Genomic DNA, 15196 nt, shown 5'->3' on the forward strand with positions numbered 1-15196 from the left:
GTTCTATGAAGGAAGACCTTCAAATGTGCTACTGTAGCTGCCAGGATGATTGTCCAACAATGCAATGCAAGAATCCATGCGGCACCCTCCATGACGCAAGGCACAGCTACTGAAAAACCAGTCTCTCTGAATTCATTATTTTCCACAGCAAACTCAAGAACATCAATTTGCTCAGGAGAGATGGTGAATTATATCAGACACAGGACCAGATTGGATACACAAAAGATTCATCTGGCTCCCCTACGTGCTGGTTATGTGATGCCAAAAAAGACATTTCACTTCTCTGAGCTTCAGTTTTCTCATTTGTCAAACAAGGGAAGAGCTAGCTTTTGGCAGAGTCAGGTGTGGATCATGAGTAGGTAGATTAGGCTTTCAGGAATCCTAGAAAAGTTCTGCTTAATGTTCTCAATAGAAGGCCAAGGCATCCTTTGAACAGATGAAAATTTTAAGTGTTAAAAACAAATATCAAAACAAACACATGAAGAAACAAAAATCCCCCCTTTCATGATAAAAACACTCAACAAACTAGGAACAGAAAGGAACTTCCTCAACCTGACAAAAGGCATCTATAAAAAATCCACAGCTAACATCATATTTAATGAGGAAATACTGAATACTTTCTCCTAAAATCAAGAATAAGACAAGAATGTCTGCTCTTGCCAATTCTATTCAGTATTGTGCTGAATATTCTAGCCAAGGCAATTGGGCAAGAAAATGAAATAAAAAGCATCCAGACTGGAAAGGAAGAAGTAAAACTATCTCTTTTTGCAGATGGCATGACCTTGTATATAGAAATCCTAAGGAATTCACTAAAGAGCTATTAGAACTGATAGGTTCAGCAAGGTTGCAGGGTACAAGACCAATAAACAAAAGTTGGCTGTATTTCCATACATTAGCATTGATCAACTTGAAAGTGAAATTAAGAAACAATTATATTTATAATAGCATCACAAATAATAAAATGCATGGGAATAAATTTAACAAAAGAAATATAAAACTTGGGGGCCGACCTGGTGATGTAGCGGTTAAGTTCACATGTTCTGCTTCAGTGGCTCGGGGTTCACCGGTTCAGATCCTGGGCATGGACCTACTCACTGCTCATCAAGCCATGCTGAGGTGGCACCTGACATAGAAGAACTAGAAGGACCTACAAATAGGATATACAACTATGTAATGGGGCTTTGGGGAGAAAAAAGAAAAAGAGGATGGTTGGCAACAGATGTTAGCTCAGGGCCAATCTTCCTCAAAAAAAAAAAAGAAAGAAATGTAAAACTGTACTCTGAAAACTATAAAATATTGTAGAAAGAAATTTTTAAAATACCTAAATAAATGGAAAGACATTCAATGGGATCAGAAGATTTAACACTGGTAATATGGCAATATTCCCCAAATTAATCTACAGATTTAACGCAATCTCTCTCAAAATCCCAGCTGGCATTTTTGTGCAAATTGACAAGCTGATCCTAAAATTCATATAAAAATGCAAGGGACTCAGAATAGCCAAAATAATCTTGAAAAAGAAAAACAGAATTGAAGATGCACACTTCTTGGTTTCAAACTCACTACAAAGCTATTATAATCAAGAGAGTATGGTACTGGGATAAGGATAGCCATATAGATCAATGGAATAGAATTGAAATTCAATAAACAAACCTTTACATTTATAGTCAATTGATTTTCAAGAAGAGTGCAAAGGCAATTCAATGGGAAAAGAATATACTTTTCAACAGATGGTGCAGGAACACTTGGATAACCATACACACTATACACAAAAATTAACTCAAAATGCATCATAGACCTAAACGTAAGAGCTAAAACTATAAATCTCTTAGAAGAAAATATACGAGTAAATTTTTGTGACTTTGTTATGTCACAAAACATATGCCATTTTTAGATATGACACCAAAATCACGAGTGGCAATAAAAAGATAAAATAGACTTCATCAAAATTTTAAAATTTTTTGCTTCAAATAACACTATCCAAAAGTAAAAAAGACAATTCACAGAATTGTAAAAAATATTTCCAAATAATCTATCCAACAAGGAATTAGTATCAAGAACATATAAAGAACACTTACAACTCAAAAATTTAAAGACTCAAAAAAAAAGTCAATTAAAAATAGATAAAGGATCTGAATAGACATTTCTCCAAAGAAGATAAATGATTAGCCAATAAGTACATAAAAAGATCCTCAACATCACTAGTAATTAGGAAAATGCAATCAAAACCACAATGAGATACCACTTCATACCCACTAGGATGACTTTAACAAAAGAGACAGATAATAACAAATATTGATGAGGATGTGGAAAAATTGAAACCCTCATATGTTGCATGCGGGAATGTAAAATAGTGCAACTACTTAACAACAGTGTGGCAGTTCCTCAAAAAGTTAAACATAGTTACCATATAACCCAGCAATTCCACTTCTAGGTATGTATCCAAGAGAGTTAAAAACATATGTCCATAAAAAAAAAAATTGCATGTAAATACTCATAGCAGCATTATTCATAATATCAAAAAATGGCAAACAAACCAAATGTCTGTCAACTCATGAATGAATAAACAAAATGTGGTCTATCCAAACAATGGAATATTACTTGGCAAGATAAAGTAGTGAAGAACTGATGTATGTTACAACATGGATGAACCTTGAAAACATTATGCTAAGTGAAGGATGCCAGTCACAAAAGGCCACATATTATGTAGTTCCGTTAATCGGAAATGTCTAGAATAAGCAAATCCATAGAAATGGAAAGTAAATTAGTGATTGCCACGGACTTGAGGGAGGAGGAACGAGGAGTGACTGCTAATGGGCATGAGGTTTCTTTTAAGGTCATGAAAATGTTCTAAAATTGATAGTAGTGATAGTGGCACAACTCCGTGAGTGTACTAAAAATCACTGAATTGTGCACTTGAAATGGGTGAATTGTATGATGTGTGAATTATATCTCAGTAAAGCTGTGAAAAAAAATAAACACTGATGGAAAACAACAACAACCAAAAAAAAAAAAAAAAAATCCCAAATACCCGTAGGAAGAATGTCATAAAGATTTACATTAAGTCTATGTTCTTTGAAATCTTTGGCTGCGTGGCAAAAAAGAAAAGATAGGAAGAAGGAGGTGAATTCTGAAGCCCAAAAATCAGTCAAGTTGGGTAAAGAGGGAATTCTAGGGAAATACTAAAAGGTATAGAAAGAGGAAGCTGGGGACACTGAAGTCAGTCACTGCTGACGTCAGTTTTACTTTGGGCCTGCCTTTTGCTCCTGAATGGTTACCTACCATTCTTCCATTTAGCTTCTCAGATCTTGCCAACAACCTCAGGACGTGCAACCTCCATCTCTTTACCTAGGGCATCGTGGGTACATGTTTACATGTCTTCTGTTCCACACTCCGTGTAGTTTTTATGTGTGCTCACTGGGAATGCCCATTCATCTCTCCCACGACCTAATGCCCCCCCATAAATACCTTTCTGGGCATGTTTCAAAGACAACTGTAACAAAATTATTTGATATGAACACTGCAGTTCCCAGCAGACTCTTTCAACCTAGAGAGGAAATTGGTACAAGTGTAAAGTACTGCTATAAGGGCCAGAAGAGAGGAAAAAGAGAAATGTATCCATTGTGTCAATCTAATCTGTCTCATACTGTCCTTGATTTAAAGCCCTTGACTACAGCAAAATTGGAATAAGAGCCATTCCACAGAGCTCACATTTCTTAAAATGCACTGTGAATTTTCTAAGACATTTTCCTCTCTGGATTATTTTCTAACCCCATGGCTACCACCCATATGGCCAGATGCACTCTAACCCCAGTGCAGACCAATTTAAGGCTCTGTACTCTGCAATTTTCCATAATTTTCCTAAAATTGTGATCATCTGATAATGTCCTGTCTTTTTGTTCCACAAGGGGACTGCTGATGATATGAAAACTTTGCCCTAAAAAATAAAAATTATATCCAGTCTTTGGAAAGACAGTACTCATCAAAGCCATCCTGGGTGCAATTTCCCAGCAGCAGAGTCAGCCCAGCAGGTGCTGTGTTCATAGGAACTCTGGAAACACCCAGAGAGCAGACACAACATTATTTATTTTATGACTGGGTTGGACATTTCTAAGTGCCATGGTCTGGGTATTTATGTGGGCTGTATAGAAAATGAGGTCACACAATGAACTGTGGAGAAAATAAAAGTGGGGGAGGAGCTACAAAAAAAGGAGAAAAATACCTTTGGACTATTATAGAATAGCTTATGCACATTGTATTAACTGGTTTCAATTAGAGTGAATGATCTTGACTGTGGGTAACGTGAGGCGGTCTGGGAGAACAGGCTGAAGCAATTAACACTTTAAAAGAACATCTCCTCTGGTTTCTTTGAGGAACGTCTGTTTTTATTGATGTTCCATAAAAAAAGAAAAATTACTTTCATAATCTGGAGAAACATGGTAAGGAATTGTTAAAATGTTTTTAAATTAAAAAGAATAGCCCACCGCACTCCTCGAAAATGGCCTTATGTTACTCAGAATACAAACATCTCTTGTTAATATGAGACTCCTATATCATCAGTTCCTGCCTGTCGGAAAGCAAAATGTTTCTTTTCAAGAGCTTCAGGATTTCTGCTTTCAAAGTCTTAAAGAATTGTATATTACCTCCTGGAACCTTTTTTTGTGCCAGCTTTGAATCCTTTTCTGAAGAAAGACCCCTCCTAAATAAATCTAAATAAAATCCCTAAATTAATAACAAGTTATTGTGTGTTTTTAATGCTCTCCCTCACCAATTCATCCTGCTCCATTCACTTCCTTCTTTTCTCTTACCACTTATCAAGCAATTACTGTGCCAGATGCTATATTAACACTTGCCATGCATTATCTCATGCAAATCTCAAAATATCCTGTTGCACGCATAAAATCAGAGAGATTAAGTAAATTGTCAAAAGTCATACAGGTAGTAAGTGGCAGAGCTCGTATTTAACACAAATCTTATTCAATTCGAAAGCTTATATCCTTAACTATTACCAAATATTGCATCTCCTGTCTTGCAAAATCCGTCTTGAGGCAACTCCCCATTCTGAAAAATCATAGCTTTTTATACAGACCATTTTATAGCATGTATTACCCAGTACAATGATTATTCACATGTATTGTTTCCTGGTCTGTCTTGAAGAATCCAAGAGTCAGTTACAACCTATAAAATGTGCTCAGTAAATGTTTCTTGAATGAGTAAATGAGAGTGGATGTACTCAGAGTGCAGTGCTCTAATTTGCAAATGCTTACATGACTTTTGAAAATATTTCACACACCTATTTATGGGTGAATATTATCTAACAATAGAGATATATAGATATAACAATACCCATAATAAGCTCCATAATAGCAGGGACTTTATTTTCAACTTAGCTTTTAGAAACTCCCCTCATTGCATTATTTTTTAATTTCCAGCAACTAAGAGATATGCAAACATGCAGAGAAACAAAGCAATTATTCTAGCCAAATCATGTCTATTCATATATTATACATATAGTTAATAAAATCACACATTATAGCCATTTCTAAGTAATACCCAATAACCAAGGATTGTGTTTGGGGGCATTCCTCAAAGTGATTAAATCCATGCATAGGCCATAGCCATACTGAGTGGCAGAGACATACCCTGAAATGCAGCAGCCACTCAAGCCTCCGACAGCTGGTCAAGTCTAGGGTTCTTGATTACCAAGTGCCAGGAAATAATTCTTAGCCTAGTTCACTCAATTCAGAGATCTACCTGTCTTCACCTGAGTGTCAGAACCTGTGGGTCTCTTCTCATTCATTTACAAGCGGCAGGGGTTTAGGTTACCATTGTGTTCATATTCATGATCATACAAGCCAATAAGCATACAACCCAACTAAATTTAAAGTGTAGAGGTGAGGAAAGGTATCATTCTGATGCTTAATGTAGCCATACAAGGAGAGATAAATAAATAATAAAACTGCCACACTTCTCGCTAGGGAAGATATTTCATTTATAGCTATTCAGAAAGTATAATTATGTCCATGTTTCTGTATAATTACTGGGGGTAAAATTTCTATTCAGCTTGAACCCCAATCTATACATTCTAGTCTCACTAAAAAAAAAAAAGTCTTTAAAAATACCTTTTGGTCCCATTATTACAGAAGTGTGGAGTGCCAAAAAAGAGAGCATCTAGGAAGAGACTGAGGAAATAGTAATAGAAGCCATTTTCAAGGCAATATGTAGCTGGTGACAGGCATTTGCTAAGCAATTTGGAAAAAGAAGCCGTCTTAGAAAAACCAACGATAAAAGCTCTACACTTAAAATGAACCTGGGGCAAATGCAAACACAAAGACTAAGACTTTTTTTTTTTAAAAAAAAAAAAGGGGGTATAAAGCCCAGTTATAAGGATACAATCATTTCAGAGCAAAACACCAAGGAACAAGAATAGGGCAGTGGAGTGGGGAATGTAGGAAAGAATCAATTGATCTCGAAAAATGTGTAAAGATAACAGACACTATCCATTTATTATGAATGTAAACATGTATTAATTTATTTATAATCTGCTTCAGTCCATGGAGGATTTGAGACAGACAAGACGTTCTCTTAAACACACGAGGCTAAGATTTTCTCTATTTACTGAGAGACGAGAAAATGGAAATTAATACCAGAATTACTTTACATATCTTATGTAGTTTTCTGTTATATAAATGTGCTTATGCTAACTATAAAGTTAACTATCCATAGTTCTCATTCTATAATGTGGATTAAGTCATTATCAAATTATTCTTTGGTCATTTTTTTATGTACCTCAAAGTTGTAAATAGTCAGATATTTGGAATGAATGGACTACTATAAATTTTTTCAAAATCCCAATGTTCTGAGTGCTTCTTTTTGTCTGAGGCTACTATTCATTACGTCAGCTCTAGTGGGAGCTCCATAAATGTTGCTGACTAGAGATATTAATTAGAGGTTTTTCTTTTCTCCTTGGTTGCAAATAATCAAAGAACATTAAACTCCCCCAACAAAACGAAATAAAACAAAAACTAAACAACTTGAGGAATAAAGTAATTTATTGATTATCAGCAGGTTACTGGGGCCTTTTTACTAAATCAAAGAGAGATTTGAGTAAGCAAAACCTCAGAAGGGTAAATATAGGGCAGCTTCAGGGATCTCAGCAACTAAGATTCACAGAAGTTTTTCCAAACTATCATCATTCATGTGATTCAATATTGATGACTACCAGTTTGGTATCTCTCTAGCACAAATTTCAAATTCCCAGGAGAGAGAATCCAACTGGCCCAGGTAGAGATCAGATATCTATCTACCCCTGGATCAGTCAGTCATGGCCAGAGGCAGACTCAGTGGCCCAAACATGGCCACTGGGAGCCTACCTCTGTGGATCAGGATTACTCACAGAGAAAGAAGAATCATTATGGGCTGTGCAACTCCTCCAGAAAGTGTCTGCCGTACTGGGGGATGTAATTACTATTAAGTAAATGGCAAAGGAAATCTATGAACCAGTGGCTCCCAATTCCACGGTAGAAGCAAGAAGAAACATCTACTTTCTGATGCTTACACCTGACCACAAAACTGAGAATCAGACTTGAACGTTGGCATTTCTGACTTGTGATCTTCAGGAAGGGTCTTAAATGTAGTCACATATTTAGTCCTTAATGTCTTACAGCAGGAAGATCTAATCTGGGATTCCCAGATCCTAAGGGGTCCAACTCCAAGGTAATAATGAAAGATGAACTATTTCTAATAATCCAAAAGACAGAATTCTAATAATGGATTTACTTGCAATGTGACGGCACAAATTAACTAAAATGTCGAATTTCTTTTAATTTGGGCTGAAATTATCAGTGTAGTGAAGGATCAGTTACTAAACAGAAATTCTTACTGGTGTTACACATGGATGCGTTTGATAAAATAGGAACACCATCTTATTTATCTTTGTATCTCCAGCAATTGGCATAATACCTGACACAGCCAGATCCAACTACTAAATTTTGTCTAGTTTGAAAACAAAATTCATCATAACACATATTCAATGGTACACTGTGAAGGAAAAATGTAAAAGGACCCTTAAAGGTGACAAATGGAAACCACGCACCTAAGAAGGTAAAATAGTACAATTATTCCTCTTGACCAAGTAATGTGCGAGTTATAAAATAATTTACTAAAACTCACTAAAGATGAAGTCAACAGATTGAAAATTCATTCACTGAACCTAAACTCACAGAGCTCCTGCCACATAGCAAGGATTTACCCAGGTGTAGGTATACTAGGACCCTGAAGAGCACATGGTGTCCTTGGAGAAATAGACACATAACTCAGTAATTACAAGATAATATCCTCAGGGATACAATAAAAGAAGTGATTGATGAAGAAACAGAATTATTAAAACTCAGACTTTCACTGGCATCAGCCGAGTCCCTAAGCATGCACTCCCCTCTGACCATCTGCTCACAAAAAGTGTGACATTTTTATTTTCCAAGTCTCCGGCAAGTCTGGGCTGCCTCCGCACTACAGGAATGCCTCCAAAATTTAGCATCATCATCTCTTCTTTATTCAAGGTTATCTCACCTTCTCTTCCTTCCACAGATAAACAAAAAAAAAAATAAAAAACAACAAGGAAAGAGGCTTCATTCTCTTACACAATCTGAGTGAAAAGTAGGCTTATAACACAGTCATACGTCACGCTATGCTAGTCCAGCTGCACCTTTCAGCAGCTTGTACCTCAACAATAGATGAGGATATTTAAGAAGCTCCACATATCACTTTACATTGCCTGCAAGGTGGGTCAAATGAGGGGAATGCCCAAAAAGTAACTAGCGAACTTCTTATCCCCATCACACGCAAATTATTTCATGACAGGCAACCTGTCAGTTACAGCACACACAGTTCCCAGAGGAACCACTGTCATTTCCATCAGGCAATCTATGTATAAGAGAGTATCATACAAATCAGCCATTTTCTTCACTTACTTTGGAGCACAGTCAAGTAGAATGAGTTCATGAAAAGAGAATTAGGGTGTCTGGGATCTATTCCTGGCTTTATAATTGATGTACTATTCTTACTCCCTTTGCATTTAAGTCTCCCATTTGTAACACAGGAATAATGATGGAGTACCTGTTTATTTCTAAGGCACTTGAAAATTCTCTGATGGAAGATTTCACACAAATGCAGAGATTATTATTATACCAGGGAGATTTGAAAATTGCAAATTCATGTACTCATCACTACTAAATGGTCAACACAACAATGGCAGAAGAGAAAGCACCCTTTTTTAAGGCATCTAAAATCAAGTATTGCTGAATATGCAGCAATTGAGAAAAATATATGTACAAACATATCCATTTTAATGACTATCCAAATCTAAATCATCAATAATATGTTTAGATAAATCTTTGCAAGTCATCCTGACTCCAAAAAGAAAAGAAAAGGGCATAGAATCCCTAATCACAGGTATTTCTTATAATGCAGAGCTTTCTTCAAAAGCTTTCTTAAAAGCTTTTTTAAAAAGCCATTCTTTCTCCGTTCAAAAGGTTTGCTTTACTCTAGAATTTCAGAGAGCATTATAGCCTATTACACTAAGGTTGTTCCAAAATATAAAAATAATTCTCCTCCATACTGGCCAATCTTGGAATAATCAAATAAACTTACGGTACAGTGGTGGACAGGCATCCAAGCAGGGGCTTCCACTGGACAATTCTGGGCTGGGCATCTGCCTTGATTTTGCTGCAAGCAAGTAAAAATGATGTTATGTTCTATATATTATATGCAGCATTATATACTAGCTGACATGTTTATCATAAATATGTTTATTACCATATTTACAAGTAAAGGAGAAGCCTTTGAGAATGATTTTTGGTGCAGTGCTGCAGAAAACTAGGTATGCAATTTCTACTCTTATCAAGGCATAAGAAATTATCCTTTGCTTTTTGTATTACTCCAAGGATTAGGTTTTTGGCACTAGGCTTCCTCAGCAGTTGATCTTTCAGGCCCCAGCAGGAACCATCTGAGAACCCTCCTAACCCAGAGGCAGAACTGGTCTCCTCTCCTCCAGGCTCCCAGGCAACACTGATACATGCTGTACCCTATGAGATCACTTGAGTCAAGGTATAGAAAGACTTGTTTACTTGTCTCCCCTTCCAAACTGTGAGCTAGTGGTGATGATTCTCTCTAGGGCATTTCGTAGAACCCCAGAAGGTAGAGTTGTACAGGATAAATCTTAGAGGCCTTTCTTACATCAGAAACTGAAGTGCAAAAAAATGAAACAAGGAACACAGATTTGACATTCTAAGCCATTTGCCATGCACTTCTTTTTACATAAGAAATTTATCTCTAGCTAACCTATTCTTTTGTTGTAATTCCTATAAATTCACTTCTAATTGGATTTTTAGAAAGAATGAAGTGCTTCGCTTTAACCAACAATACTGTTCCATCCTTGTAATAATGAGAGCTAATTAGTGCTAAAAGAGGAGAAGGTGATTCTAGTAAAATATTTTTTATATTTTATTTATTTGATTCTACACTCAATTATAATATAAACACATTAATAATAATGTTAATAATAATCATAAAAGCCACAGCAGTGATTCACTGAGCTACTAAATATACAAAAGATTGTTCTGGACCCATTATATTATCACTAGTTGCCACAACAAATATGGATAGAAGTATTATTATGCCCATTGTACAGGAGAGAAAACTGAGGCTCAGAGAGGGTAAGCAGTTTGCTTAAGAGTTACCCTACAAGAAAGCAGCATAGCTGGGATTGCAGCAGGAATTGGGCTGACTCTGCTGCCCAGGCATTCTCCTTCTATGAGAAGCTGCCTCTAGTATTTTTCATTTTTTAGCTGTTTAATGGAGCTTAAGAGATGTCATCAACTAACGTGATTTCATCTTATCAATGATCCTAACATTTCTGACTTAACTGGAATAAAAATCAGTACTTGTGCTAAGAATTCTTTTTTATGATTTGTAAGCTAAGCTTTTTAGAGCAACCTTTACTTAGTTGATCTATTTTTAAGGCATCACTAAAATCTGAAGTGCTGTTTGAGTGATTATTGATAAAGTCACCAGAAAAATACACTTAGATCATCAATCTCGATGCTCAGTTTTTTGTTTAAATCAAAATATGACCTACAGTACCAACAGATACGTAAGGTGCACTGGACTGGTGTCAGACGACCACAGTTTCAAGCTAAGCTCAACCGTGAGCTTGTTGCCATGAGATACTCTAAGTCTCAGTAGTCACATCTGTAAAACAGTGCTAGGATCTTGCTAATTTACAGGAATGTTATCAGATGATAGACATAGATTCACCTCAGATCACTATCACAATTTGCCAGGATGCTACCAATGAGAACATGCAAAGTTACAGGACAATTTTATTTTCCTTTTCTAATAGCTTAAGCCAGATAAATATAATTTATCTACATGGGAGGGTAAGCCTTTTGAAATTTAAAAGCATTATTAAAATGCTAGTTATTATTATTTCTAATTATGAGAATCCATACCAAACAATGTTAATGGTGAGGAATATCTCCTTTGTAATAATTCATAATTATTATTGGTAGTAGTAATAATAAGCTTGCTTTATATCTAGATAGTGTATATCTTTATAGAGCACATGGTAGAAAGGCAAAATTCAATAAATAAGCGAGCTGTGCTTGGGTGGAGGAATATAAGTATTTATAAAATGTGATGGGAGGTATAAATAAGGAGTGTTTGAACTCCTATGGATACATAGCATGGAGTAAAGAAAGATGGAAATCTGTGTGAGTCTATCCTTGCTGCATTATTATGTGAGTTTGGATACTAAGCCCTTCCCATTAGTGTTTTAATCAAGCAGATTAACAGTACAATTACACAGGGGCAGACACATAAAAAGGCCTACTGAAAACAGATGCCATGTGAACATAAATTATTTTTTAATCCATAGTGTGTGACCAGAAAAAATGAGATTGGAAAAGAAGTTAGGATCTTGAATTTCAGTAGAGTGTTCCCAATTAATCTATCTGCGGGACTTGGGGAAAGTTACTCTAACACTTTAAACCTCACTTTTCTCATGTGTAAAACGAGAGGATTTTATTAGATCCACAATTCAATGTGGGGAGAGGAGGAGTCAAATTCACTCATGGATCATTGCCAACCTCATATTCTTCCCAAGATTTAATACGTTCCCTCCAAAGGGGCATACCCTCCATTTGAGAATCCCCATCATTCTGATCTACCGTTACCATAGGATATGGTTATTCCTCTGTGAGTGTGAGTAATAACAAAGGTTGAGAATTGCTGGATCAGATGGTCTCAGAAGACCCCTCCACTCAAGTGTGGTTATTGAAAACCCCAGCCTCAGGTTTTACCTATCTCTTCACTCTATTTCTAAAGAAGACAAGATCTAACATGGGTCGAATGAACTGCCACAGTAAGTGAAGTAAAGGGGTTAAAATTCTCTTTTTCCTAGAAATTTTCAATTCTCCTTCTTCAGTATCTTTTCTCTCTAACTTTTAATGTGGGCATTGTAATATGACAGAGTTTGGGAGATAGCAAACTACTTGGCAGACCCTCAGCTCTTAGAAGGCCAGCTAGAACCAGTATGAATACTAGGGAAAAGGACTCTCTCAAGTCTACTTTTAAGTTAACTCTAAAGCCAAAAATCAAGAGGGAACATTAGAATTCCCACAAGGGCCAGCCCAGCTCTCCAAACAAGGATTTAAGTTAGAAGTTGGTGACAAGTTTCCCTAAAGACAGAGCTTTCCCTTCTCTTTCTGTCTCTCATCCATCTACCATGCACGTTTATACCTGTAGATTGTTGTATGTGACCTGATCAGGATTCAGGGACCTGCAATGCTAACCGTGAACAAATGCTCTCTTAATAGACAAAACTATCACTGAATTTTGGTCTATTAAAAATATTACGTTGTTTAGACAGGTTGATGTCACGAAGTCTCTTATCTTCCTTCGTTGTCTTTTTCTGACTTTAACATCATGACATATTTCATTCCAGAATATCCTGAGAAAATGAGCCAAATATGCTGGACAATTATACTCCAGATGGATTATATAAATATGTAACTATAAAGAATTTGAACAGTGTCAAACACTTGACAGAGAAAACTAAAGATTTTCTTCTCAATCCATCTCATCCCCAGAAAGACTGGGAAATTTTTTTGTGTATCAGGGTCTTATACCTGTTAGAGTACTTTGGAGTTTACAAAGTGCCTATATAGACGTTTAGCCATTTAATCCTCAGAACAAGTTTGTGTGTGGCAGAGTGAGAACTGAGTCATCCAAATAAAATTTTGACCTAAATGTTTCAAAATAGCATGTTCTTTTGAAAGCAGAGAAAGGTTGTTATTCTGTTCACAGCAAAATGTTTTTCATAATCATAGTTTTTTTTTTTCTGGGTTGAGAAGTGTTGCATGGTAGTACTGTACACATATTCATTCATTTATTTATCCATCCATTCATTTATCAAGCATGTATTACATGGAAGGCGTCATGCTAGGTATATATAGAGATATGTATAAAATTTAGATATATAAAAATTTAAATACTAATCCTTGCTTTCAAAGAGCTCTCAACTTTTTAGGAGATATAATAGATTACATTACATTTAAAACAAGGTTAAATACTAGGACCATTCATTCATTCATTTAATTGGTCAACAAACATTCATTGAGAAATTAGTATATATTGTATTAGGAATAAGGATATATCAAGATTCAGTCTTTGCCTGAGGAAGTTCTCAGTCTAAGAAAAAAGACTAATAAACATACAATTATAAAACAATATTACTGATAAGGTATAAATAAAACAACGTGGGCAGATCAAAAAGATCCATCTCACCCATTTTGGGAGCAGGAGTAAGGGATGAGCAAGAGTTATGGAAAATTTTGCAGACGAATTGAGGCCAAAGGCAAGAATGTTGAACTCTCACTGGCTAAATCAATAAGGGCTTTATAGAGGAGACGCTCGGTTTTCTGGTAAAGCTTTTAGGAGGGGAAAGGAGGAGTAGAGGGCCTTCCAGGCTAAAGGTGCACCATACACCATCTGATAATGCTGAATCAAGGTATTCTTGGACTTGGTTAGGAAACCCCTCAATTCTGGGCCTCAGAAACCTAGGACTGAGGGGAAAGAATGATTCTATGCTACACAGAGAGCTGACTGCAGCCTTTCCTCTCATTTATCTCTACTGCACAGTGCATTGGACAGCAGGATATGTGACAAGTCCTAATCGGGAGTGAACCTGGAGGGATCCAGTCTTGATCCTATAGAAAACACAAGAGGTTCTCCTGAGTTTAGTCTTTGGAAAAGCACCTAAGTTGTCTTTCTCATCTTTCTTGAAACTCTCAGGTGTTTGACAGATGAACAAACAGAGATTAAAACTAAGGGGCAGGGGCCGGCCTGGTGGCATAGCAGTTAAGTTCAGGCATTCCGCTTTGGCTGCCCGGGGTTCACCGGTTCGGATCCTGGGAGCATTCGTACTCACTGCTCATCAAGCCATGCTGAGGCGGCATCCCACGTAGAAGAGCTACAACTCTACAACTATGATATACAACTAGGTACTGGGACTTTGGGGAGAAAAAGAAAGAGGACGATTGGCAACAGATGTTAACGCAGAGCCAATCTTCCTCAAAAAAAAAAAAAAATAAGGGGCAAAAGTAAGTGGCTTTTTGCATGGCAGAATTAAAATGACATGTTATAATGTGTGTGCAAATGGACTGTGAGCTGTAAAGTACTTTATAAATGTACTTTATAAATGTAATGAATAATTATATTTAAAGTATTAATTATTATAAACATTAATATAACATTTATGAATTAATTCTTATTATTGAAATTATAAGAAAACACATATTCTGACTTGTAGTCCAATATAGGCTCCAGTAATCAAGAGTTAAGGAAATTTTCAAAAAATTTGAAAAAAACAACTCCCAGATGCCTCCAAATCACTGATTTCATAGATATACAGATATAGATATAATGTGTATACAGGCATGTATAAATAATTTTATTTGGGCAAATAAAGGTTTTCATCCAATTAGTTTCCTTATTTGCCATAAAGATGTGTAATTTCAGAGAAGGTTGTTAAAGAAAAGAAGGAAATCAAATTTTGCCAGGAGCAAAAGTACAATATAGGTAGAAACGTATGCACAAGACAATACACTGGAAGTCCTGTCTAAGACATCAAGATATGATA

At 36.2% G+C, this 15196-nt stretch overlaps 1 protein-coding gene across 1 annotated transcript in view; it reads right to left on the reverse strand.

Moving 5' to 3' along the window:
- Nucleotides 1–15196, reverse strand: part of DLG2 (discs large MAGUK scaffold protein 2) — a 1864788-nt gene that overhangs the window by 1414121 nt on the left and 435471 nt on the right. The window contains exon 5 of the mRNA XM_087433531.1: nucleotides 9649–9723. Within this exon, the coding sequence (XP_087289657.1) occupies nucleotides 9649–9723 (75 nt within the window). The remainder of the gene's footprint in view (nucleotides 1–9648; nucleotides 9724–15196) is intronic.

Source organism: Ceratotherium simum, chromosome 7 (genome assembly GCF_057802395.1).
Source record: "Ceratotherium simum simum isolate JZ-2026a chromosome 7, ASM5780239v1, whole genome shotgun sequence".
In the NCBI taxonomy this organism is placed as follows: Eukaryota; Metazoa; Chordata; class Mammalia; order Perissodactyla; family Rhinocerotidae; genus Ceratotherium; species Ceratotherium simum.